This window comes from Rhyacophila brunnea, unplaced genomic scaffold, assembly GCF_057557595.1.
Source record: "Rhyacophila brunnea isolate RB1 unplaced genomic scaffold, BYU_Rbru_1.0 scaffold_4, whole genome shotgun sequence".
NCBI lineage: Eukaryota > Metazoa > Arthropoda > Insecta > Trichoptera > Rhyacophilidae > Rhyacophila > Rhyacophila brunnea.
In genome coordinates this window covers 12,284,999-12,311,910 of record NW_028233068.1, presented here as the reverse complement: position 1 = coordinate 12,311,910, position 26,912 = coordinate 12,284,999, and the positions used below count along the sequence as shown (strand labels likewise).

Below are 26,912 nucleotides of genomic sequence, written 5' to 3'. Positions count from 1 at the left end.
AGATCAAATTACAGAATGTTCAAATTTCACATTTAATTTACAAAATTACGGTTACCTGATAAAACAGAACATGACAAAACAGAACAGTGACAAAACAGAACAGTCAGGGGAAAGATGAAACATTAATTTTTGTGGAATCTATTTAGGTTAGGTTAGGTTACCCCTAGGTTAGGTCATTATTTTGTCATTTTGAACATATTATATTGATTAAGATGAGATATCCTAAGCTTGCCGGCAAAGTCCTGTTTATTTGAGGCTTTCTAGCGATTAGGAATGCAGAAATTAGGCATATCATTTGATTTATTATGGCATATTGAAAACTGTGCTATTAAATATCTATCAACAAAATAGAGATAGGACAATTTCAATATTAAATTTATATTTTTCCTGAAAGGTCATAGTTATATTTATCGTTGTTCTGTTTTGTCACTGTTCTGTTTTGTCATGTTCCGTTTTGTCATGTTCTGTTTTGTCATGGAACCAAAATTACATATGAAATTGTAACCATCACAATAATGCAGTGGCGAGAGGTGGAGGTAGGCTATTATGATCCAACATAAATAGTGCATAATAAACTTTGTTTATCAAACGAATTTGTTTTCATTGCACTAAGACTACAAATTGCAGAAGGTGATGGTTAGTTTTTCAAATTTATTTAAACCCTGTTTAAACGAAGCCATAATAGAAATAATAATCAAAAATATTCGTCTATCTGTAAAATAATCTAAAAATATGCTATTAAATCATGTATAATTTTATATATTTTATAGATAGAAGAATATTTTTTATCTAAGTATTATGGTTTGGTTTGGGCAGGGCTTAATGGATTTTAAAAAACTGTCAAACCATCATATGTATTCTTAATTCAATGAAAACAATTGACTGATTATGACCCCTTCCACCGACTGTTTTCGAATGCGTTTGTAAGCAGAAGGCATGCAAAACGTACGATTTACGTCCATGGAAATGTTGTATATAAGCATCTGGCCGAACCCGAACACCGAATGCCTCTCTACTATAAGTTGAATGAACCGATTGCCAAATTTGATAGCTGATTGCACTGTCGATATTTTTATTTATCGCATTCTCTATTTACCTGCATACTAATACTTACTTACTTGTGGCTATGTGAAGATGTACTATCCGTGGCTTTATCCGACTGACTTTCTCATAGGTATTCTTACATACTGTAGTCTAAAAATCAGAAGAGATCTATGTTTGGCTATGTACTTTTCTGACTTAAAAGCGGTGTAAATGCGAACTCTGCCATTCTTGGTAGTGTTTACCCGTGTCCATGATAACGATCTTAGAAATCGGGAAGATAACTTATTTGTTTTTCCAAGGTAATGCTAATTAGGTGGATAATAATTGTGTTCAATCAAATCGCTTCGGATATTGATATATTCCACCTACGTGAGAATGAGTTTAGGCAGCGCCATCTTTAGATTAATAAACCCTGAGCATATCTTTTTGCACAAACAACGAGTGGTTTACTGTTCAGCTGTCAAAATCAGATCCCAGATTGCTTGACATATTGATTCGCCCTTTCTCGTTTCAAATTGAATTATAAACAATTCTCAATTCAAATATATTAACTATCAGTGATATTTATAAATAATATACATTCCTGTTATTCATCAGCTATCAAAGTCAGACTAGTCCTTCACACAAAAACCGGTGGTAATATCAATTTCCAAAAAATATGTAGTATTGATCTATGCATTAAGTTTTTGTAGACGGTGTGTTAATGCTAGTGTATTATTTATCATTTAACTCATCTATCCAAATCAAGACATTTCCTGTGTCAACACGACAGACCCATCAGTATGAGCACTCTATAGAACAATGACAGGTCATGCAGGCGTGCGCACAACAACTCACCAAAATCTCATCGCAATCGGGTGAATGGTATTAAATTTAGAATTTTTATTTTAAAATATTAAACCATTCCACTCCAGGCCTTGGGTGATACTGTTAGTACTATATAAAATTTGAAAATAGAATTCATTTTGATTATATTTAAACAAAATCAAATTTTTATATCTATTATGTAAACACATTCCAGCTTAACTACAAAACTTCCTACATATTAAATACATCGAGTACACGCCTAGTACCTACATGGTCAATGCATGTATCTGTTTATTATCAAATTGTATCAACAAGTTTAAAATTATCACAGATTCCTAATCGAAATAGATAAATAAATTCATAAGTATGTATACAATCCGGCTGCGAAATCCAAACTCTTTTAAGCGTACATGTAAACAGTTTATTTTACTGATGGGCAATTTTATAATCGAAATATAAGATGTGTGTAATGCAAGAGTTGGCCTGGTTGGTAGATTGGCTACCTTTGTATGAAATACAAAGCTGTAGGTTCAAACCTGCATCTGGTTAAAAAATGTATTTTGTGTTTTCATTGTGTATTCACCTTATAGTACACTTATAGGTGCGAAAAGATCACATGGCATGTGAAAATCCAGAGACTGAGCTGGATCGGCCACATGCATAGGTTATACCAGCAAAGCGGGCTATGTACGTAACCCCCGAGGGCAAGAGAAGACCTGGGCAGTCGAAATTGAGATGGCTGGACTGTGCCACAGAAGATTTAAGAATGCTCGGTCAAAGCAACTGGAAAGTGTCGGCGCTGAATCGTCCAGGACGGAGGAAGTCACCAATGATTGTAGTGCCATAAATGATAATTATTCACCACGTAACAGATCAATAAGTAATAAATGTAAAAGCCATCACCATGAACCAAGGTTTTGCAGCAGGGTACTTTATGAAGGTCAGGTCATAAAACCCAAGAAAAATAAAGTGCGCCGACTGTCCTCAAATATTGAATGCTGATTACATAGGCCCAACACAAGGAAACAGTTTTGATGCAGAAGATGTCATAACATGATCATGTAGATATTTGACAGGTGCATTGGCATTGGAAACCATTTCACGTTAAGAAGTTACCTACAAGCTCCAAGAGTGAAAAGCGAGCATGCCTTCAAGAAAGATTGTCGGAAAATACTCATTTGAATAAATTATCGACAGGAAAATATTTATATATTATAAGAAATTTCCTTCGGACATGGTGTAGAATTAGTTTGTAAGAAACTTTGTATGGAGTCCAAATAATGAAGCCATATTTAAGAATACATAGTGTAGGTATGTAGGTAAGACATTTAGATTCTTAAATGACTTATCTGGTCTCATAATGTATCCTAGAAGCTTACTTACAAGTAAAAATGTAGAAGCGATGTGCAAATGAAAAGCTAGTCTTCGAGTCAAATATTATGCCAAGAGCTGAAGTGATATCTATTAAGTATAGAAAATTAACTTAAAATACACTATAAGATATAAATCAAATTCTGATAATATTATCATACATCTTATTATTGTATTTTAAATTCTTATCAGGTCGATTTTAAAAATCACTTTTAAAAAATTGTGTTACATAACCTAAAAATAATTGATTACAGCCACCACAGATAGGTGGAAATATAGCTTTATAAGACAGAGATATCATCTAATTACTGGCACGTTTTATATAGATAAATAGTCCCTCCCATATTGACTATGTAAAGTCCAAATTCTATATTATTTGTATCAATCATTGACTCACTAATGTATGCAGCATGTGAAAGATAAAAGGATCCTCATAAACGATCTTGCCTATAGACATTTGACTCTACTCATACAAATTTTGTAAACAGACAGACACAAATGAATGTCATTGAAAAATGAAATCTACTTACACTGCAATAAGACTCATTATTGCAAATGCACATCCATATATTTACAGCATTGTTGTTCTATTCTGTTAATGCATCTGCACTACATTGGTATGTATGTAGTTCATATATGAACTCTACCTACATTGCAATTATGGTAGTTATTTGCAAATTTGCATTGATGTTTTAAACCTATACTGGAAATGTGTCCGCTGTGGCCGTAGCGTGGCCAATTGAAACATATCTTTTGTTATTTAACACCAAGTAAATAAAATGTTTTTGTTAATTTCACATCTTACTTTAAAGAAATTTTACTTATACCGTATATACTTTACACACAATTTTTGTTATGTCCATTTTCTTCTTTTTATATATCGTCAGTGTTGTGTAAAAACGGCGAATTTGTATCTCCACAGGAAAGTACTTAAAAATGATAATCGAAAGGATGAATATCCATTTAGTATTACGAATAAAAAGCGAATGTGACATATTAGGCCATTTAAAATATTATATAATAATGCCTATTATAATGACAGTATTCTTTCTAAGCTTTATTATAAACTTGTGAGATATTTATAATCATCCACAGGTAATAAACAAATAAACGTCAAAAGTTAAAAATTTTCCTGTAAAATAGCATTTTGGTTGATTCGCCCTTTTTATAAAACACCGACGATATTATCATAAGGTCTGTTTTATTCAGATTTTTGCAAAGTTAGGTCACAACTATCTTCCCATATTTTGAGAAATCTGCCGAGAGGACAACAGCCTGCAAGTTTTCCTACCATTACAATGCATTCTACATGCATTCTAGAATTTCTTCTTTGTCTTCCCCATCTAACCAGTCTTTCTCGGATATGTTATTACTTGATCTCTGCGAATTTTGTCCGTGTCCTCATTTCTAGGCTTCACAATGTACATTTAGTTTTGACTGTGTTTGCCAGAGTTTCAATCCAATATGTTATAATCCGTATTAGGCATTTTTATAAATAAGTGCTTGGCTATCTATCTATCTATTCTCATAGCAGGTGCAAGGCTTTCTGTACCCAAACAATCTCTTGTAGGTTGGGATAGCTGCAGTTTTATTTATAGGAAATATTTATGCAGAATTAAAATAAAATATTTTGAACAAAGTACGTAATAAATTCAAATTTAAATATATTTATCTACGTAAGTTAACTTGCAAAATAACATAATGCGTGCGTAATACCTTCATAAAATGATATCGAAAATTACAAAGAAAATAACGAATGAAACACGCAAAGTGGTTATGTAAACAGTAGTAAGAGATTTAATCAACCCTTTTAATTTTCGACATCATTTCTAAGGTTTCCTACAATACTAATTAAACATTTGGCTATCTGCGTAATGGTGAAGTCAAATTGTATAGTTTCTATACAAGACAGTGACCTTATAACACATTATACAATTATTCCTAAACATAGATTGCTGGGTATTTCAATTAATTGTATGAAATGAGTTAGGTTACGTTAGGTTTTGAGTATACCTAGAAGGATACATATGAAATTTGATACCTATAATACTAAAAAGTTATGAGTGTGGTTGAATTATTAACCATGAATAAATTAATATTCTATTTCAGGGTTGGCGAACTTTTTTACGTACGCGTGCCAAAATTTCACAAATATTATTTTTTGACTGTCTGACGTGCCCCGAGCAGTTTTTCATGGGGAAAAAATTAAATAAAAAAGTGAATTTAATACTGTACTTAATAATATAATCAATTGCCTATTTACATTTCAAGGCCTATTTTTGAGTCAAGAATGATAAATTTTAAGAGTGCAAAGTCAACCTTTTTTCAGGCATATCGTTGGCACTCGCCAACCAATACTTGATTAGGCCACTCAGCCAAACATCAACTTTGAGCTCTGGGGGTTTTATCATAAATAAAAGTAGGTATACATTTTTTTATAGGTGACAGTGTATATTGAGTTATCTGTCTTATCGCCATATATAATAATATAGATTATAGTACACGAATCCCTAGATTTGTCAGTCTATGAAATGCTGTGTTATGAATTATTATATGGTATATGCCAGGGTTCGCGAACCTTTTTACGTACGCGTGCCAAAATTTCCGAAATATTATTTTTCACTGTCTGGCGTGCCCCAAACAGTTTTTCATGGGAAAAAAATAAAATAAATTCTATAAAAATAATTCAAAAATTATAATTATGTTTTTGAGTCTTGAGGTTCTTTACGCATTAATTGAATACGTGTATTAAATAAGGCTCTAAGTACCAAAAAGTAATATTGCCTGTAGTTACAAAATACCGAGTCATTGCAGTAAAATTTCATGAAGCAGACCTTTTGAAAAATGTAGTTTTACAGTATGAAGCAATCACGGCAGCTTCTATATTTTTAGGTATTAAGAACTCGCAAGTGTCAACAAACCATCGTCAGGTATTTTATATTGAATACCGTTGACCACTGCAGTGCTACTTACACCATTATAAATAAAACACGCCAACGGACTTACAACGTCGGCAGGTTTAATTATTTTGCTGTATTTTTTTGACTCGCTTGAGGCACTTAGACTATAGTTGAAGTTATTGGCGTTGGTACGTAGAACATTTTTCTATAAAAATGTCAGTTTTTATGTTTTTGGTACTTAGCGCCCTAATTAATACACGTATTCAATTGACGCCAGAACTGCTCCGATCAAGTAAGGCATTCTCTCGCTTCAGTGGTCTCAACCATTGTAAAATGATTGTGAATCGATCAAAATCAGAGATTCGCGGCTTTCCCCGCCGCCTGACGAGGTCAGTGCATTAATATTATGTGTGATAAATAAAACCTAAGGACCGACCTATACAATTTTAATTGAACATAATGCTTATTCTTGAAGAGTATCTGCCTGCAATGTGATCTGTCATTTACGCATGGGTTTCGTTGTTTCCGTTTGCGCATCGAAGAAAAATACGCATGGCTATGTCGTCATTATTTTTTAATATTATGTAATACCTTTATATTTATTTGTAAAACTTTTTTGTAAAAAAAATATTTTTTAAATTATTAAGTACTTACTACTTACCTACATAATTTTTTTTTCTTTTCAACATAAAATGTTCGCGTGCGATAGGTTCGCCACCATTGTTCTATGCTATACTATGCATTTGTTGTGATTGTTTAGTTAAAAATTCTGATACTGTTTGGTTATTATTATTATTCCTCCAACGGAAAACACATTTTGAAAATACCTGATATACTGGATTATTTGTTAGTTTAGGTTAGGTTAGGTTTGGTTAGGTTAACCTAACAAATAATCCAATATATCGGCTATTTTCAAAATATGTTTGCCGCTGTATTCCTCATAACCGAACTGTACCAAAATTCTAAATAATAATGATGCATCGTAAGTATACCAAAATATTTTACACTTTGATCACTAACGCAAGACATTTTGATCTCAGTGCAACCCTGTCATATACATCTCAGACCACAAGTGTGATGCAGCTAATTTAATCATTAGAAAAAGATTCTCTTCTTTGTATCTGGCGAATGTGATTTGGTACTTTACTACTCGCTGCGTGTACATGGATACATAATGTACAAATAAGTACGTTATACATTTTTTTATTGCAATATATTTGTTAAATTTATTTATTTGCCGTAACACAGAAAAATATTATATTTATTTGAAAGTAGTCTTAGTTTATTATTAAGTTCCTTGAGCCCGCGATGGCCGAATGGCTTGAGCGTCGGCTTATAACGTCGTGGGTCCCAGGTTTGAATCCTGGGTCTGACAAACACACATATTATATTATTAGTATGAACCTAATAGGTTGAGCAAGTGAACATCCATTTCTCATAAAAAGGCACGTAATATCGTCACTGTTCTGGCAGAAAACACTAATTCGAAAAAATGACATATTGAGTTAGTACCAAAATGTTCCTTATTTCAAACCGTCTGGAAACCTTCTTAATAAATAGTCTTTATTTTAAAGACATCCTTTTTACGATTACTTAATAAACTCACATGATAGACCATTATTTCAAACATTTTAACAACTTCAAAGTCAAATTCCTAAAAACTAGTTTTCTCCAGTTAGTGTGTTCTGCCAGAACAGAGACGATATGATCTTATTAGGATCGGACAATGATATAAAAAAAAGTTGTATAGATCATATTTTGAAGTTATATCAACTAAGTACATAACGTAGTAACTACAACTGGCCATACACCCATGTCTGTGCTTAGAGATAGAAAAGGTAATTTATTATTAAATATTATATGAAAACAATAACACATTTTTGGGGGGAAGAAGCAGAATTATACACCATTGTTCGACAAAAATTCTATATAAGTACCTTAGTAAAGAAATTTAATCAATAGAAATTTAATTAAACTAGTAACATTGTCATATTTCTTAATTTTTATTCAAATTATAATAGGTAGGTAGCTACCTAATGCATTAATAGGTAAGGATGTTGTGTTTATTTTTGGTAATTTTATAGAAATACTACCCATTGGGAAAGATACACGAAACTACAATATAATAAATTATTAGGAATACTTACATAATGAACTAGTATAGAGTCTCAAGGTTCAAATCCACAAAAAACAGAAAAAACACTGAAAATTTTCAATAATTTTGACAACTACTTAACTACACTAATTTTAAGATTTTTAACATAAGACATTCGGTTAATTATCGTCGACTGATTACGAAATATTTACTCGGTATCAGGATACCACTTATCGGCTACAATTTATTCCAACTAAGCGATATAATATTTTTACGAAATTATTATTCAACATGACAGATAAGCATAACCTCAAAGTCTCCGATCGACGATTAGAGATGGGTTGTGATATCCATTTTACCATAAAGTATAAATCGTTACTTCTACTGATTTTTAGTGTTGTCAAAAAATATTGAAGAAAATAAAGAGAGGAAACAAGGAGCAATTTTACAGCATCTCCCAAGAAACTATTTTGAAGAATTTTGAAAAACGAAAAATACCTATTTAATGCCAATTTAAAAATAAACATATTTTTATCCTGTTGGTTCCAACTCAATTTTAATCAACATTAAGTAGGTACATAATAAATTAACTCCATAAAATATCTAGTAAGTATTATCAGATAGATGCTAATCTTTACTCTTCAACTAATCCTAAATGATAATGTTACAAGGAAAAATACTATCTTATCTGTATTTTGATAAAAAAAAATAATCCATACAGACCTTAATTAGTTACCTAATGCATCAGATAAGTAAGTGCTTATTGTACTTTATTCACATGTTTTCCATTATAATTATTATAGATATTGGTATATTGCGGGGCTTCGAACCGGAACTGAACCGAAAACCGGAAAAACCATTGTCGAAACAAAAACTGGAACCAAACCACATGTTTAAACATGCGAAAATACATATGCATACAAAATAAGTATGCTGTTGTTTTTCATTTGAAATATGTGTGTCAAATTCATTCAATTCAGTTCAAAGAAATCATTCGTGATCGTGTGACACATCTCGACATAATAATTCTCATAATTTATAATACATTATTTTAAAAATTTATGGCTAAAGCCGTGCGGTGCAGCATAACCATTGGTTTCAAAGCGTGGCACCGGGCTATCATACATGTACCATAAAATGTTCTAAATTACTTATGGTAAAAAATAATTAATTTTGAATACATATTTTAAAACATTTTAAAAAATTTTATTCTTCAAGCGTAAGCGGGACGCGTTGTTGTCATTGTAAGGTGCAATTGGACAGGTTGTGAAAATTGGTAAATGTCAAAAATGCTCTGCGCGGTATAGTTCATATTTATTTCGGCAGGTTCGCCACTATCGTTCTACTGCGCTGTCACAGATATCGTACAATTTCTGTCGCGTGAAAATACAAAAGCTGTTGAAATTTTTTGGTCCTTGTACCAACCACCAACATGACTACTAACATTTTCTTGACTTTGGCCATTGTGAAGGCCAGCATGACAGAGGAGCGACCTATTCAAAATAACATCGCTGTAGTTGTATTTTTTGTTTGTGGGACTGAACCAATTTTACAAAATTATGGGGTTTATGTTCTTCTTGTGTTTCCACTTTTTTCTGTATTTGATTCCGCTGGATTATTGGTGAAAAAAAACACAAGTACCTATGTTTATTTAACATTTTATTAACAAAGATTAAATACTACCTCCATAGGCCATATTGGAAGATATAAAAGTGGAAAACACCACACGCAGAAATGAAACAAAAACGATTTAACAACAGAGAAAAATGTCTTTTTTCTAAATTATGACAATTTTATAAGTAAATAGTGGTGAAATTTAATTTCAAAAACATTTCTTAGAGAATAGAATAAAGTATATTTAGTTATGTTTATTTTTCCACACATATTATTTATGTAGTTTACCAAAAACTTATTATGAGAAGAGATACTCTCAAACCTTTTTTTTTTTTAGTTTTAAAGTTGGTAAACTCCATTTTAGCTTTCTTTGATATTTTTCATTATTTGATTCTGTAAGTACTTTTTCATCGTATGTATATTCATAAAATATCAAACCTAAAGACCATTAATTACTTAAATAGAATTCAACCAAGAGTTGATTGCAAGTGGTTTACATTCATCAGCCGTCATTTTTTATATTTTACAACTAATATTAAACATAATCTTTTATTAACTTGAACGATGCTAAGAAATTTTAATTTACTGTTTGTTTTTTCTAATTGTTTGCAAAAAGAAAATATTCTATTTGAATGTAGTTGACAATTTTTTGCGATTATCTCAAAATGGCAGAATATGGAGGTTACCGACTTTGAAACTGACAGCTTCATATTTAAAACCGTACATGAATTATAATTCTTTGAATGAGAGATACATAAGTAAATACTTCAACAAATGCAATGTATAAGTATCTATTTACTTACCTTGATTTTTTTTTTTTTGACATGTCTAATCTTAAGATCATATATGGGCCTCCACAAAATGGATGTCGGCCACTTGCTCAACCTATTAGGTTCATATTCTGACTCTAAACACACATTGAAAAATAATATGTATATTTGCTAGATTTCGGATTCGAACAAGGGACCCATGACATTATAAGTGACATGTTAGCCGCTCAACCATCGCGGACGTACCTTGGTTTAGTAGTGATTTATTAATGAGGAATGGAGTTAATTACACAGTTTTTAGTAAAATTGATAAAGAGTACGTACAACTTTAAAAATATAACATGTTGGGTGTAGGTACGAGGGTGGGTCAATAAGTCCTTAGAAAAGCCGACAGGTGGCGCGACTAGTACTGTAGGCGGTTTGTTTTCATGCAGCGGCACTACCGATTCAGTATGCTGCGAAGTTTCAATCAGATTAGTCGGGTTGTTGTGTGTTTCTCGTACATTTAAAAAAAAAATTTGCTTGTGGAAAATGGAAAAATGGAAAATGGAGAAAATTGAGTTTAGAGCTGTTATTAAACATTTTAATATAAAAGGGTTAACAGCAAAGGAAATAAAAAATGAGTTGGATTTAGTTCACGGCATATCTGCTCCTTCACTTGCAACTATTTATAACTGGTTAAATGAATTTAAACGTGGTCGTACATCAACAAAGGATGAACCACGCTCAGGACGTCCTGTAGAGGTGACTACACCAGAAATGATCAATAAAATCCACGATATGGGTTAAGTGACCGAAGATTAAAGTTGAGTGAGATAATTGAGGTTACAGGGATCTCAAAAGGTAGCGTCATTTCTATTTTACATGACAAATTGGGCATGAAAAAAATTTCTGCAAGATGGGTGCCGCGTTTGCTCACAGTCGACAATAAACGCAATAGGGTGGTGGCCTCTAAAGCCCTGTTGTCGCTCATGCAACGCAATCCGGATGAATTTTTTCGTCGCTTTGTGACTGTAGATGAAACATGGATACACCACTATACTCCCGAGACGAAAGAACAGTCAAAGCAGTGGATTGCGAAAGGCGAACCATGTCCAAAGAAGGCGAAAACCGTAAAATCAGCTGGTAAGGTTATGGCTACTGTATTTTGGGATGCACGTGGAATTATTTTCGTTGACTATTTGGAAAAAGGAAAAACAATAACAGGGGATTATTATGCATCTTTATTGGACCAGCTAAAAAACAAAATTGAAGAAAAACGGCCTCATTTAAACAGGAAAAAAATCCTCTTTCATCAGGACAATGCCCGTGTTCACACATGTTTACGATCAATGGCTAAAATTGAAGAATTGAAGTTCGAATTGGTCGACCACCCACCGTATTCGCCAGATTTAGCCCTCAGTGACTTTTTCCTTTTCCCAAACTTAAAAAAATGGCTAAGTGGACAACGTTTTTTTTCAAATGAAGAAGTCATCGATCGGACAAATGCTTATTTCGAGGACCTTCCGAAAACTTATTTTTCTGACGGTTTAAAAAAAATTGAGAAACGTCTAACCAAGTGTATTGAGCTCCAAGGAGATTATGTTGAGAAATAAAAAAAAAATACAAAAATAAAAACTGTTTTAATGCTTTTTTCTAAGGAATTATTGACCCACCCTCGTATTATACAAAGTTATAAAGTTGAAATAATTGTACATTTATCATTCAACATTATTATTTATTCAGTGGTGGGATACAGTCAGTAAGCATCAGTTCGCATGAACCGGTGTCATGGGTTGCCAAACTGGTCTTTAATCTTTTCAGACCCTGAATGATCTTTCTTTAAAAAGACAGATAGAGTGTTTTCTACAATGCATACTGTTAAAATGTGGTAAATCTGATGACAATTGATTTGATAGGTCTTTTATTAGATGCCTGGCACCCAGATTTATCAAAGTAACCACAGCAAAAAAAGTAACCACACAGATGATTAATAAAGAAAATCAAAAAATGTAAATGTTAGCGGCAATTTAGAAGTATTTGAATAAACTATATGTACACAATCACATCGTTCTGCATTCTCATATCGGGTCAACAAACATTTTTATTTAATTTGGTTATGTAATTCTTTTCTATAAACAATTAGGTTAGGTTGTTTTTGACTACCATAGATAAAACTTGGTAATGTTAGCGGTATTAATGACAATTTAAAAAATCCACTCTTCACTCAGTCACATAATATTCTCAATTATTATTTCATAACGTTTTTGGTTGGATACTGTAATCCAATGTCAATTGGGGAAATCCTGAAATCACAGGCAACACTAACATCACAGGGTTAAAAAAAATCCTCCACGATCATCACAAACCGATTTGAAAGTGTCCATTGCAAGGAGACGGCATATCCCGACGGATTAAAGGCAACAAAGCCTCATCCGCCTCCAGCAATCGCTATTTGTGCGTCAGGAACAGCACGAAAATGCTCGTCAGCGCACTGACCAAGAAGATGACATCGAACCAGCGATGGTAAAAGTTAAACTGCAGATCTCCCAGCACCTGAGTGATGATGATTCTGTACTCTGCGGGCATGTTCATCCGCATCAGCAGAACCGACGAGCAGAAGTACATTCCCATTATCTGGGCCAAGATTAGCACAATCACGTTGGATGACTTCGAAGACGAGATCTTGTAAAAAAACTGTAAGAAAATTAATAAATATTTATTTGGTGACAACATAAAGAATGTACTTTATGATGAAGACCTGTAAAATGCCGTGTGTAATGTAAAATGATATATATAAAATTATAAGGTATTATCAGCTTTACAGTAATGATATTAGAAGGTCAAAAAAGATCTCATTGTCGTGGTAGTATAAGTATCATGTCATTATGGAAGTAACCATTTTCGCTCCAGATTGGAGGTGAGTTGGAAATACTGTCACCAGTTTGTGTACTCAAGTATCGGATGAAACTACCCATACTCAGTACATGTAGCCCAATAAACTTGTGATGATATCATTGCGAGTTTCGCTGGCTAGTTGGTAAACTTTCAATACTATTGACATTAAACGCGCGCGAGCGAGATAGCACTCGAATACAAATATATTTTAATTTATTAATCTATGCATGCGAATGACATCATCTTATGTATGAGAATAGGTCATAAATTTTCTGTAGCAGCATATTATTCCCTCGGAAATGTGGTGAGGTAACTGAGGTGACGCAGTTTACAATAAAAAAATCACTGTTCTTCATTATGTTAACAAGAATATTATAACCGAACAGAAAAACAACTCATAAATTTTAAATGTGTTTAAATTTTATAATAAATGGGACATTTCGAAAACCCCAGCTCAGTGTATTTTTAGCGATTCTATTGAAGCCGATATTTCGAAGTTTTAGTTCCAGTTTAGTATGAGACTTATCTCGCATACGCACGCCAAACGCTCTATATAGTATTCCAAATACTAGTAAGTATTTTCGAACAAGTTTTGATACTAAGTATTTTTTATACTGGTAGTAAATATACTTCAAAATCTTCAAAATCGACCAGTTTTCCCACCTCTACTCCACATAGTGTAGGCTGCAGTTTTTTTTATGAGGAATGATTGTTAGCTATTCGCTCATTGCATTAAATAACCACACATGAATTTACCAGCCACGCCATTCGCAACGCTACCCACTCCAGTAGAGCCCTTGCCTTCACTAGGGGTGAAAAATATATATGGTAGTACATAGTATTTACATTCTATGAAATCAGCATTTCCAACTATGTGTACCTTGTCTGATGTAACATTTTTGAGTAATCATTTATTCAGCTTGCAAAATCTAGCATTATTCACATTGTGTCTAACGTAAACTTGACATGAATTTAAAAAAGGTAATAAATGTATATTGATATTGATGCTCTTAAAAACAGGTTCCAACTATTCTGATAGTTTTTTCAGCAAGAAAAAAAATGGTTTCACCTTCAATTTTACACTTATAAGCACTTTGTTTAGAAGAAATTTTAAAACTTAATTTTTTTTCGAAAAGCTAAAAAGAACCACCTATCACAATGTTTCTTGACAAGAAATTTGTTGATTTTAGTGTTTTTTTTTCTTGACATCAAAAGGTGGTTGCGAAATTTATTTATTTTCAGGAAATCTAGCATTTTACAACGTTTTTCTTAGCTCGTATTCTTATTTGTCCGGTGGTTCTTTATCCAGTACAAATCTTGCAATCGACTTGCAACTAACTTCCCGACTAGCTAGAGATTTAAAACTTTTAGAATATATCAGAACACGATGCCAATGCATTTTTTTAATACTTTTAGCCATCTTTAAGTAGAATTGAATTCATTTTCAGTTAAATCTGTTTCAATCAGTTAAATTATAGTCTGTTTTGTATGAAAAGTTATTTCGGCAACATTATCGGTTGCTAGGGGTCTGGGGTCCTAGCAACTAAATTATTAATATATACGTGCGTTACAATGGAAATCAATATGACATGTCAAATTAATATTTCAGTATTATTTCTATCAAGTACAATTTTTTTTGATCGTTTAAGCTAGTCAAGTCAAGTTTATAGGATTCAACAGAAAATTCAAAAACGTTGTGTATAAAAAGTTCTTTTCATCTTGTAATTATTTCTTGTCAAAATAGCTTCTTTTTTACTCTGTTTGGCATATTTTTATTAAAGAGAGTTGGCAATAATGTGTGCTAAGGGTTAAATCGATGAACTACTTCAACGACTATGAATACTTAAATAACGTCAACATGTAAAACTAATAAACAACTTCTTGCATCATCAAAAATGCAACTATATATGCTTTTTATTAAGTCACTGAATCGTTTTGGCAAAATGTATCATTATATTATTATAAAGGTTTATATTATAGACCTTGACAATCATGATACTGATATGATAAACTATTAATAGCAAACCTTTGTAAATGTCAGCAGGAGACCTCTGATACTCGTGACAACTATACACCCAACCAAGAAGAACGAGACATGCTGCGACCAAAACGACACATCGATGTTGAATCCCATCCAATGGACGGCTATTTCTATCCCCCGCGTCACCGGATCCTTTTTACCCACTCGGTCAAACACGATGTTGATGGTTGACTGGTAAAATATTAAAACAAAATACAGTCACAATAAAATATTGTTATTTAATTAATATGGCAATATATCATTATTTTTATTGAATGTGTGTTTGAATCAAATTCTGTTCAAAATTCTCTCTAGGATCTTTATAAGTATTTTTCTATGGCTTTTGAAATTATGTATTTTAAATTACCATTTACTAGTTATGTTTCATAATGACATCATAAACATATAAAATATGCAAGAAATGTATGTTTTTTGTGTGTGTGTATTTTTTTTTGACCATGTCCGATCCTAATAGAATCATAAATGGACCTTTGGTTGTAGTGATAGATTTGAGTGGAGGTTTGTATTAAAGGATTTTTGTTTTTACAAGAAATGGATGTTAGCAAGATGCTCAACCTATTAGGTCCATACTCTGATTCCAAACACAAATTGAAAAACAATATGTCATCGCTTAAGAAGCAACACCGCGTAAGTCCCCATTTGGCGGTTTTGAGTTTTGAATACCATTCGGTAGGTAAAAAAATCCTACACCGTGTTCCTTCTATGGAAAAATTCTTTTTGAATGAAAAAATGTTTTTTTTTAACTAAACACAAAAAAAATAAGTTAAAAGGTATCAATTTTAAATTTTTTGAGACGTTTTTTGTTTCCCCTGAAAATTTTAATTAATTGACTTCCGCGGTGTTGTTTCTTAAGAAATGATGTGTATTTGCCAAACCCAGGATTCGAACTTGGGACCCTAGACATTATAAGCCGACGCATAAGCCTCGGCTATCGTGGTGGTGTACTTAGTATGTATGTATTTAGTAAATGTATAATTTTCAAAATAAAATAAATATAATATTTTCCAAATGGTAGTGTAATGATGTGTCGAAGTGGTGGGGGTAGGTAGGTCATGCAATGAATAGGTGCGGCAAATGTAGGAACGAATACAAATAGTGCTACTTTTGAGAGCAACACCAATTATTATCCATGAAGCAGGGTCGCCTTATCGGAAAGTATCGACATCTTAATTTAAATAATAATCGAAGCATAAAAAATCCTGTACACAGTGTATTGACGGTTTAACGCACAGGAAAAAAATCATAAGGGTGGCTCTAAGCTTGTCAATGCCACAGACCTCCACGTCCTAAAACCATTACTGTTTGAGAGTAGGTTTTTCACTCGATGTCAATTTAAAAAATTTTGGTGTATTTGTTGATTTCAGATAGCTGAACATAAATTATAAAACAATTTAAGTAGATACCTAACAAATTTGCAGACGATTCGAAACAACAAATGAAAGGGGACAGTAAGTCTGCTTAAGGGTGGCACTTTACCTAGTGACAATTTTTTGTATAAATTGTCTATTTGTATCCGCTGTCTGCGAAAATATATATTTACATTGTGATCCTAAGTGCTTCAGAAGTCTAGGTATTAAAAATATAGGTCAATTTTAAGATGGCCGCTATAAAATATAAGATGGCCACCGGAGTAGGTGGTTTCTATCAAAAATTCAAATCAAAAATCAATTAAAAAATATGGCCCTAAGTAACACGTTACAAAAATTTGGAACTTTTGTCTAGAGCAGGGGTTCCCAACCCCGTGCCCGCGGGCACCATGGCGCCCGCGGAACGATTCGTATGTGCCCGCCACTATTCGACAGAGACAGAATTTTCACGCTAGCCTGACACACGCAGAAAACCCGAAGTGAACGAACGCCACGAACTGAGCCGATGAACGCCGAAGCACGTGACAGTAGTCACGTGCTCGTACCGTCCCGTTTACTTCGGCGATCATCGGCTCAGTTCGGGTTTTCGGCGTGTACAAGGAGTGATGTGCAAATAGCATTCCCCGCCTGGAACCGCGTTGTTGTCATTGTGATTGCGATTGCTGCCCCGTTCGGGTCGCGACAGTTAGCTAGGAGACATCTTCGTCTGACGAAACACGAATTAGGAGTTTTGATATTCCTTCTATATAGTTCTAAAATGAGTGCACCGAGTAAAAGACAACGAACCTATAATTTTAACACTGACTGGGAGGCATCATATTGTTTCTTTAATGTGAAAAATAAATGCGTCTGTTTGTTGTGTAGTAGTAGTATTGCAGTGCCGAAAAAACATAATGTTGAACGACACTTTCAGACAATTCATGCCACTTTTGATGTGAATTGTCCATTAAATCTGAAGTAAGAAAGAAAAAAATATGTCAACTAAAATAAAGTCTAACTGCACAACAGACTAGAGGTGAGTTGGAAATACTGTCACCAGTTTGTGTACTTAAGTTTCGGATGAAACTATCCATACTAAGTATTTGTGGCCCAATAAACTTGTTTCAAGAAACTTGAAACGTATTAGATGTTCGGATTCGAACGCATTTGATGATGTCATCGCAGTGACTTGCCCCGCGCCGAGTCGCGTCTAGCAGTGACTCGCGTAATGCTGGTTGACTTTCAACGCTATTGATATTAAATGCGCGCGAGCGAGATATCATAATACACGTAACTGTCATTGTTCTCCCTTTCTCCTCTGTTGTAAAGTTGGTATAGTGAAGGACAGAAATGGTCATTCGTTTTATAGTATACTATTTGAGTTCGCCTTAGTTTTAAGAGTTTTAAGTTTCAGTTGAGTATGAGACTTTATCGAGTTCCGTAGTTCGACGCATGGTATGTGATCTCGCCGCCCGCTAGATAGTTCGTATCATCACACCTCGGCGTCGCGACTCGCGTATGTTTAGTATGCGACTGGTTTTAGTTTCAGTTGAGTAAGATATTTACATCGAGTTGACGTCAGTCGCAAGCCGGAATAGCGGCGTTCTGATAACGCTAACTGACTACGCGTTTATCTGGTTTTGTCACATCGAGTTTCTCGATTTTTTAGTGTTATAATTGGAACTTATAAACATAAACTGAATTCAAATTGTATGCGTGATTGTATAAATGGATAATAATTATATTATACTTAATAAACAATTTGTGTAAAAATGGCTACTAAGTTTCGTGTGGAATCGTTCCAAAGAAATAGTTACAAATTATGCCATCTGTAATGTTTGTAAAATAAAAAATTCATACAAGTCAATGTCAAATTTGAAGAAACTTTTACAGCGCAAGCACCCAACTATTCATATTGAATTTGCCAGGCAAAATATAGCTCCACCTGTAAATGAAAATGCTTTACAGATAAATGAAACCAGTGCTTTTAATGCTCCAGTATTTTCTACTGAAACAGGAGTGACTAGTGCCATAGTTCCAGCTATACCTGTCTCGAAAATGGGACTTTCCGAAAAGCGGATGTATTTTTAACGATTCTATTATAGCCCATATTTCAAATACTAGGAAGTATTTTGGAACAAGTTTCGATACCAAGTATTTTTTAATACTGGTAGTAAGTATACTTAGTCTTCAAAATCGACCAGTTTTCCCACCTCTACAACAGACTGTTTTCTCTAGACATGTGGAAAATTCTAGAAAGGCCACCATTGCTTCTTTCAAAATTTCTCACATACTCGCAAAAATGAAGAAACCTTTCTTTGATGGTGAGTTGTTTAAAAAACTATTTTTGACTGTTGCCGATTGTTTGTTTGATGGATTTTCTAACAAACGTGATATTGTCTCAGCAATACAAGACTTACAGTTGTCAAATAACACCGTCACAAGAAGAATACATGCAATTTCAACAGACATACAAACTCAGTTAAAGACTGCCATGGAAATATGTGACTGTTCTCGCTACAATTTGACGAGTCAACAGATATATCAGACACTGCACAGTTAGCAGTTATGGTGAGAACGGTATTTAGTAAATTCACAGTAAAAGAGGATATGTTGCAAAACCTATGAAAGGACAGACAAGGGGTGAGGATATTTATAATACATTCAGAACATACGCCAAGTCAATAAATATGCCTTTGCACAAGCTGTCTGCGATAACCACCGATGGGGCACCAGCAATGGTAGGTAAAAACAAAGGATTTATTGCCCTCTGCAAGAAGGATGAATCATTTTCAAACTTTATGTCCTACCACTGTATTATCCACCAGGAAGCTCTGTGTTGTAAAATATTGCCATTTTAACACGTTATGAAAATAGTTACAAAAATAATCAATTCTATTCGAGCAGCTCCTTTGCAACACCGACTTTTCAAGGCCCTGTTAGAAGATACTGAAGATAAAAAACATGATCTTATTCTGCATACTGAAGTACGTTGGCTCAGTAAAAGAAAGTTTCTTACAAGATTTGTGAGTTTAATTGAAGAAATAAAAACATTTATAAACGATAAAAAGGAAAATTATGATGAACTAGCTGACTCTCGCTGGCTGATTGATTTGGGATTTCTCACAGACATCATGGAAAAATTGAATTCTTTAAATTTGGAGTTGCAGGGGAAAGACAAAAACATAGCTGAAATGATAAGCTCTGTAAAGTCATTTAAAGCTAAATTGGATTTGTTGATATCACATCTGCAGATCAATTCTCTCGTGCATTTCCCACATATGAATAAAATGCTAGGTAACAATGAATTAAACGGGTCATTATTTATTAAGCATCTTAAAGTGTTAAAAAAACAATTTGAAGAGAGATTTTTGCAGTTTACAGATATCGAGCCAATTGTTTCCTTCTGTATCAATCCTTTTACTTGCCAAATAAATGTAATGGAAATGGCCGCATGTATTGCAGAATATGTTCAAGGTAAGACAGAAGAACTAGAGTTAGAAATTTTGGAGCTTAAGAATGATATTTTGCTTAAATCCTTAATATCAGAGGACTTTTGGAATACAGTGGACAGAGAAAAGTTCCCATTTTTGAATAAAGCGGCATATAAAATTGAATCATTTTTCGGTTCGACATATTTATGCGAATCATTGTTTTCAAACATGAACTTAATAAAATCAAGATATAGATCTCGACTCACCGATGAGCATCTTTATGATTATTTGCTAACAGGATTATCGTCATACTCTCCTAATTATGAGGCACTGGCCAATGATATGCAATGCCAAAGATCACATTGACATATTGATATTCTATTTTTTTATAAAATATTTTCTTTGTATTTGTGTATTTTGTTTACTTTGTTTACATTTTGTAAATACATTTCTTTGTGTGTATGCAATTTGAATAATAGTTTTATTATTTTGAAACATTTTTGCTTATTATTTATTAATAAATTATGAATATAAGAAAATAAATTATGGGAAAATGAGAAGTTATGGAAGGAGTTTGTCGATTAAAAATAGGTGGCGCCCGCCACCCTACCAATATTTTAGAATGTGCTCTAGAGTACAAAAAGGTTGGGAGCCCCTGGTCTAGAGTGTTCACATTCATTAACAATAACATTTTCATCACAACTAACATTTAATATAATATGGATTGGAGTGTCTCCTTTATTTATTTGATTTAATATTTTGAATGAATGTGATAAAATCACAAAGTGGATTTTTCTTTTTATTCATTACTGAATAGCGACCGCAAAGTAAACATAGAAATGGTAAAAACGAAATTGTTCTAGTCACACACTTACAATGAATATTTTCCATGTGCAATACAATGAGAAGAAATATCCGAGACAGTTGAAGTATCTTCCCTGAAGAGTGGCAGACCAGTGAATGCGCTCCATCATCGATCTGGCGCCGTGAGCTTCCAAAAACAGCTGCCGCCCCAATTCCTCCAGGCATACAATCTCTGATTTCAGCTGACCTATGTCTAAAAATATAAATTCAGTGTTAACTGCTATGATAAAAATAGATATGTATTAACATCGCTCAATCGTGGCATAATAATCTAAAAGCACTTTGGCAGCTCTCGTGGTGCAGTGGGTAAAGCGCTTGCCTTCCACCCGATAGTCTGGGTTCGATTCCCGGTCAGGACACAATATTTATGTGTTTTTTTCAAAGCCTGGGTGTTTGTGATTGTTCAAAATTACTAACTACATGATTGTAAATTTTCATCCGTTATTCTGCTTCTAAGTTTATTTGTTATTTGGTTCATAGATGAGAATGTCTGTTCGTATATTATATATATAGAGCCAAAGATTGTGAGAAAACCACCTTGTATGAAAAAGCAAGGACATGGTTATTAATAATTCTAAAAAAAAAAAATCTAAAGGCACTCATGGTAAATTCCTTGAGTTGGGCTGTAAAATCAAATTAAGTGTGCTTAGTATTTTTAGTGAGGTGAGAAAAACCCAAAATACCATCTAAAATTATAATTTATAATGCATTGAATCGAATTACGAATCAACGCATAGGAATTCATTTTCCCAGACAAACACAGAATATACAGGGTTATGCAACTAATGGTACAAATTTCACAATCCCGTCATTTTTTGCCTGTCAAATATTTTACACGTACACTTTCTCCTGTCACATGCATGACGTATGTAAATACATTGTTTCATTACGTAACGTCATGAGCTTATAATTAATTAAAATAGATTACATTATGTGGAATGACTAATATATTTTTTATTTTATTTGCATTAATACAGTACATTTTTACTAAGAATTGACAGTTAACACCATTAAATGGAATGATAATTATTAGCACCATGTAAAATGTTTACATAAATATTATTTCCACAGCCGATTGTGTTTACAATCATTCTATCCTCAATCGGTCTAATCAGAATAATGCTGGCAGTAAAAGTTGTACTCACTCTCTGTAGCTTGACCATACGGATTTGCAATAGATCCAACACTAGCCATGAAGGAGTTCCAAAGACCTCCCCCGCTTCCACTGCCAGTGGTGGAACCACTGGCCCCTTTCATTGGCATCTGCTGCATGTGGCGCTGTCGTCCGACACTCTGAGCCTGCGCCTTAGCCAGTGCTATTCTCTTCTTTTTCACCAAAATCATGTCCATCGTCTGCATGAGCTTTTTCTCCATCGACTGCACATCCGACTGCGTCACTGGCCTCCAAGATAATAAATCAAATCAATTTTTATGTCACACCATTGAAATTCTACAACAGGAATTGGTAAAGGTAATCGAATGACATGATGACAATTCATAAAATAAAAAAAAGACCCATGCTTATTCGCCAAAAGTGGGGTATGCCACTAAAATTTCTGTCTCTAAAGGGGTACCAGCATGGCGTAAGTTTGGGAAAAAGTGGAATAGGAAATACATTTATATTGAATAAAATAGTTAGACACCTTATAAAGATAGCCATAGATGTGTAAGGATAGTTGACAGCACCAAATCCAGAGAGTATAGCCATCACAGTAACACCGATTACACCGACTCTTGAGACTCCTTGCTCCATCGAGAGTATACCCTGAAAAGACATTCTATCAATAACAAATAATGTTTTAAAAGCCATAGACAATAATAAGATGTTAAAATAATATGTTATAGTAGGAATGAGAATGTTATAGACTAAATCAGCATTTCTTAACCTTTTTGATCTGCAGGGTATAGCATACAGGCCATGTCTTTGATGCGTGCATGAATTGTATCATTTGACAGAGGAATCTGTTTCACTTTTTCTACAATTGCATCTCCGCAGTTTTGACCACTGCGATCGCGTGAAATGTTAACGTTAAACAGTGTTGCCAGAATATTGTATTCAATACAATGCGACCCACTAAATATACCAATCAACCCAATTTTGGGTCGCGACCCATAGGTTAAGAAACGCTGGACTAGATCTACTAGTATAAGTTGTCCACTGAGAGATAGCACTATTCTATGACCATCATAAGTTGGCATAATAGCAAAATTTAACTACTCTTCCAATTTCGTCACACATTATTTCTGCTTTCAAATGTACACGAAATTTGGTTGCTCGTCAAGATAAATACTGTAAAACGGCAGAACTAGTAACACTAACCGAAGATGTTTTTAAAAACATAGCATTAGAAGAATGAAAGAAACAATGTCAGAATATAATCCACCTATATTGATATTATTTTTGCCAAGAGTTTACTTTCCAGTGTAGGTTTCAGTTATTGTAAACTAATTTGTGTAATGTATATTACTCACCTGTTTTGGATTTAAAATCGGAAAAGGATCTCCAAGTTTCCAGAAGAAGTATAGATATATAAACCACACCGATAATGTCATCGGGCCAATAAAATTCGGACGTACTAAAAAATATTGCTCATATTATTATAAAGATACAGATTTTGGTATGTCGCTATAGGATTGGTTTGTCGAATATCCGTTTTTGTCGAAATCGACCTTTGAATGCAGAATGATGTTTTGTATCTAAATGGACCAGAACCATCCTTTTCTTTAAATTGCTTTGTAATGAAAACAGCATTCATATGCTGTAAAAACAACAATTTAAATACCTTCATGTATTTACATATAGGATAATCAAATTTGTTTTTTGTCTCCTGAACATTTGACATTTGGTCTATTTGACAAACCAATCCTACAGCGACGATATTTTGATAAAATAGTAAAAAAAAAACTGTGAGTTCTATAACGAATAAGCAATGATAATAGAGTTTGTAAGTTTGTATTATATTATTAAAAACAAAAAAACTTACTATAACGGATATTGCTAATACAAAAGTAGCCTATATAAAATGGTATAACAGCAATCACCATGAACAGCATCATATAAAGTCCCAAATTCCAGTGAAAATATCTGGAACTGAAATAACAACAGGTCTTTATTAAGTTAATCCATATAGATGTCTGTTCTGTTCGACTAGGACGTAACGTTATACTGAATAGTCCAGTAAAATGTCTTGACAGCTATTTCTGACAAAAGCCGATCATCAGAATATTCTGATCTAATTTATTAAATCTGATACCATATTATAATGTTATTCATGGAATGCGAAAATACCTTGAGTCTAAATAAGCTATTATCTCGAAGATAATAAGCTCAAACATGGTGCAGCTGAGGGCAAAAGTTATGGAAAAAATCAGCTGAACCAGCGAGTGATGAACCTCGTAGTCCCGGAACAACTGTTTCACGAAGAATACCCATCCTCCGGCAAAAAAGCATATCTGGAAATAAAAATAATGTCATATTGTCTAAATATATTATGAAAATGAAGCTAAAAAGAGACTACTAAAACTAATGATTCATTTGTGGAATTTATGAATGGAACTAAAGCATTCAGTTTATAACGCTAATGTAGCTTATAATAATTGTAACTACCTGTGAAAGAACTGACAACTTCAATTATTCAGGCACCCAAATACATACACACCAGAATCATAATAAAACATTGAGTATGTCGTATTTATAATAATATAATAATAAAAGGTCATCAAAAATACTGCCATTTTTCAATGTGCCAACCTACACAATAGTTATTTTGGTAGTTACTCAACCACATTAAAATTGCATCAGACTTTCACGGTAGTTTTTCATATTTACACTTATCATCACCGTTCAGACAAAAGTCACCAACACAAAAAAAAACTTTCTAAAGAATTTTATTTTGTTTTACACATAAGATGTTTGTAATCTCGCTCATGTTTCCTCTTCATTTTTAAGCAGCATGTCTGTTTATGCAATAGTTAGATAAGTAATTAATATTAAACAAATTTAATTGAATTCCCAATTTTATATGTAAAGTGAGAATAGAAGCCGGGACATAGGTTTTTTTGTGCAAACAAAATGTGGCTGGTTTTATAAACAGGTGTCACTTGACGATTTACAGGTAACATTAACCGGTTGTTTATATCCTTGTCACGCACATAGTAAACTACATTTTCTAAAAGATATTTTTTGTTCAACGACAAGGTAGAATACATGATTCAAGCAGCTCTGTCAACAAAACAATGACTTAAGAAACTACATAAATAACATAATATTATGTCATTGTGTTACAATAATCGAATTACCTGTGAAACTAGGATTATTAACGTGTCCTCTAAAAACCCCATGATATCCCAAATAAATTACTCTTATGTTTAAAAAAAAAATATGATCAATGATACAGTCTTAAAAAGCCGACAACATTATTTTTTACACGGCATGTCAAACTTAAAACGTCAGTTTGACGTTAGCGAGTGACTATAGATATTAAACGTAAATTAGCAGCCGGTGCTAGGGCTGCCACACAGGTCCTTATTAAATAATACTTACGCTGGATACTTAATCGAGTAGAACCGAGTAAAAACGATTATTATCAATTTTGGCATTTTGCCAGCGCTCCATTGGCGAGCCAAAAGTCCGAGGACAATAAATCGTCCGATTTGTCTATGCTCTGCTACTGATCAACTTACGAATAAAAAAGTCGAGCAGTCAACAGTGAAAAGTTACGATTCTCGTAATGTCGTCCGATAATCCTATAATTTTGTGTTATTTATATGTAGACTTGCATAAAATAATATAGCAGTGAAAACAATACAAGTTTTACGATTTCTTTTATGAATTTCAAAAAAAAAATTGGTAAATCTCTCATTTTCTAATGTTTAAATTAACAAATTAATCAATGAAAATGTTTAAAACAATTACAGATTTTTTTTTCGGTCCGAATGATTGCTCGAATTTGCATAGTGATCGACTGACGAAGTCTGGCAAAAATATCAAACATGTTTGAAATCAAACGAGCCTGGTCTGCGGATTAAAAAGTCCGCAAGTCTGGGGTGCTCCACGCGAAAACAAAGTCCGAAGACTGTAAATCGTCTGACTTGCGTGACAATGGAGCGCTGGCTAAAGAGATGCAATAGCGGCCTTTACACAAACATTCTTTACCGCATGCATAGGAGCGTACGCGCCGGAACCCGTTATTGAGCGCGTAATATCACACATGTGTCTGCTGCTACAATTTACATGTCAACTATATCCTGTGCGATAGTACAACGTTTTGCGCATGTTTTGAGGAGCGCGCGCCGGGATTGAGCGTCCAAAGGCATATCGCGCGTTCATTACGGCGTGATCGTGGAAGTCGTTGGAGCGTACAACAATTCAACGGTTTTAGTTAGAGTGTGTTATTTTGACAAACTGCATTTTGACATTTAGCTCAAACACAGTTTCGTAAACAAACCATTCTTGAGATAAAACAATTCAATCAAATCCTTCCGCACACAACATAACCAAAATATAATACGTGAACAAGTTTATTAATATAATAACATGGTAGTTTAGTTTTATACAAGAAGGCATCTGTACACACTTAATTTGTACACTATAAATGGATATACAAAGAAGAAATATTATCCTAGCTGAGCTTGTGGAGGCGCAATATAAGTTTAAGTCAAAACAAAAAACAAAAAATTTGGGCTAAAGACTATAGACGGTGTTTTGGTCACCTACCCTTAATTGATGAATTACGTCAAAACTATCCAA

General features: G+C 33.5%; 2 protein-coding genes across 3 annotated transcripts in view; both read right to left on the bottom strand.

Moving 5' to 3' along the window:
• The window catches only part of Gk2 (Glycerol kinase 2), a 57,346-nt gene extending 48,801 nt beyond the window's left edge, over window positions 1-8,545 (bottom strand). Inside the window, exon 1 of the mRNA XM_085954088.1 lies at window positions 8,270-8,545. The gene's annotated coding sequence lies outside the window, so the exon portion shown is untranslated. The remainder of the gene's footprint in view (window positions 1-8,269) is intronic.
• Window positions 8,546-10,652: 2,107 nt separating this feature from the next.
• GPHR (Golgi pH regulator) lies at window positions 10,653-25,835 on the bottom strand. 2 transcript variants are annotated; one of them, XM_085953783.1, is made up of 9 exons: window positions 25,463-25,632; window positions 24,453-24,616; window positions 24,148-24,254; window positions 23,636-23,739; window positions 22,807-22,928; window positions 22,309-22,565; window positions 21,175-21,356; window positions 15,505-15,690; window positions 10,653-13,277 (listed from the first exon to the last, which is right to left on the bottom strand). In XM_085953783.1, the coding sequence occupies exons 1-9, from the start codon at window positions 25,502-25,504 to the stop codon at window positions 13,032-13,034; spliced, it is 1,410 nt and encodes a 469-aa protein (XP_085809909.1). In that variant the 5' UTR covers window positions 25,505-25,632; the 3' UTR covers window positions 10,653-13,031. The 2 variants fall into 2 exon arrangements, with proteins under 2 accessions (XP_085809909.1, XP_085809910.1); XM_085953784.1 differs by lacking the exon at window positions 25,463-25,632 and adding an exon at window positions 25,707-25,835 and having other exon boundaries at window positions 10,962-13,277.
• Window positions 25,836-26,912: the final 1,077 nt, after the last annotated feature.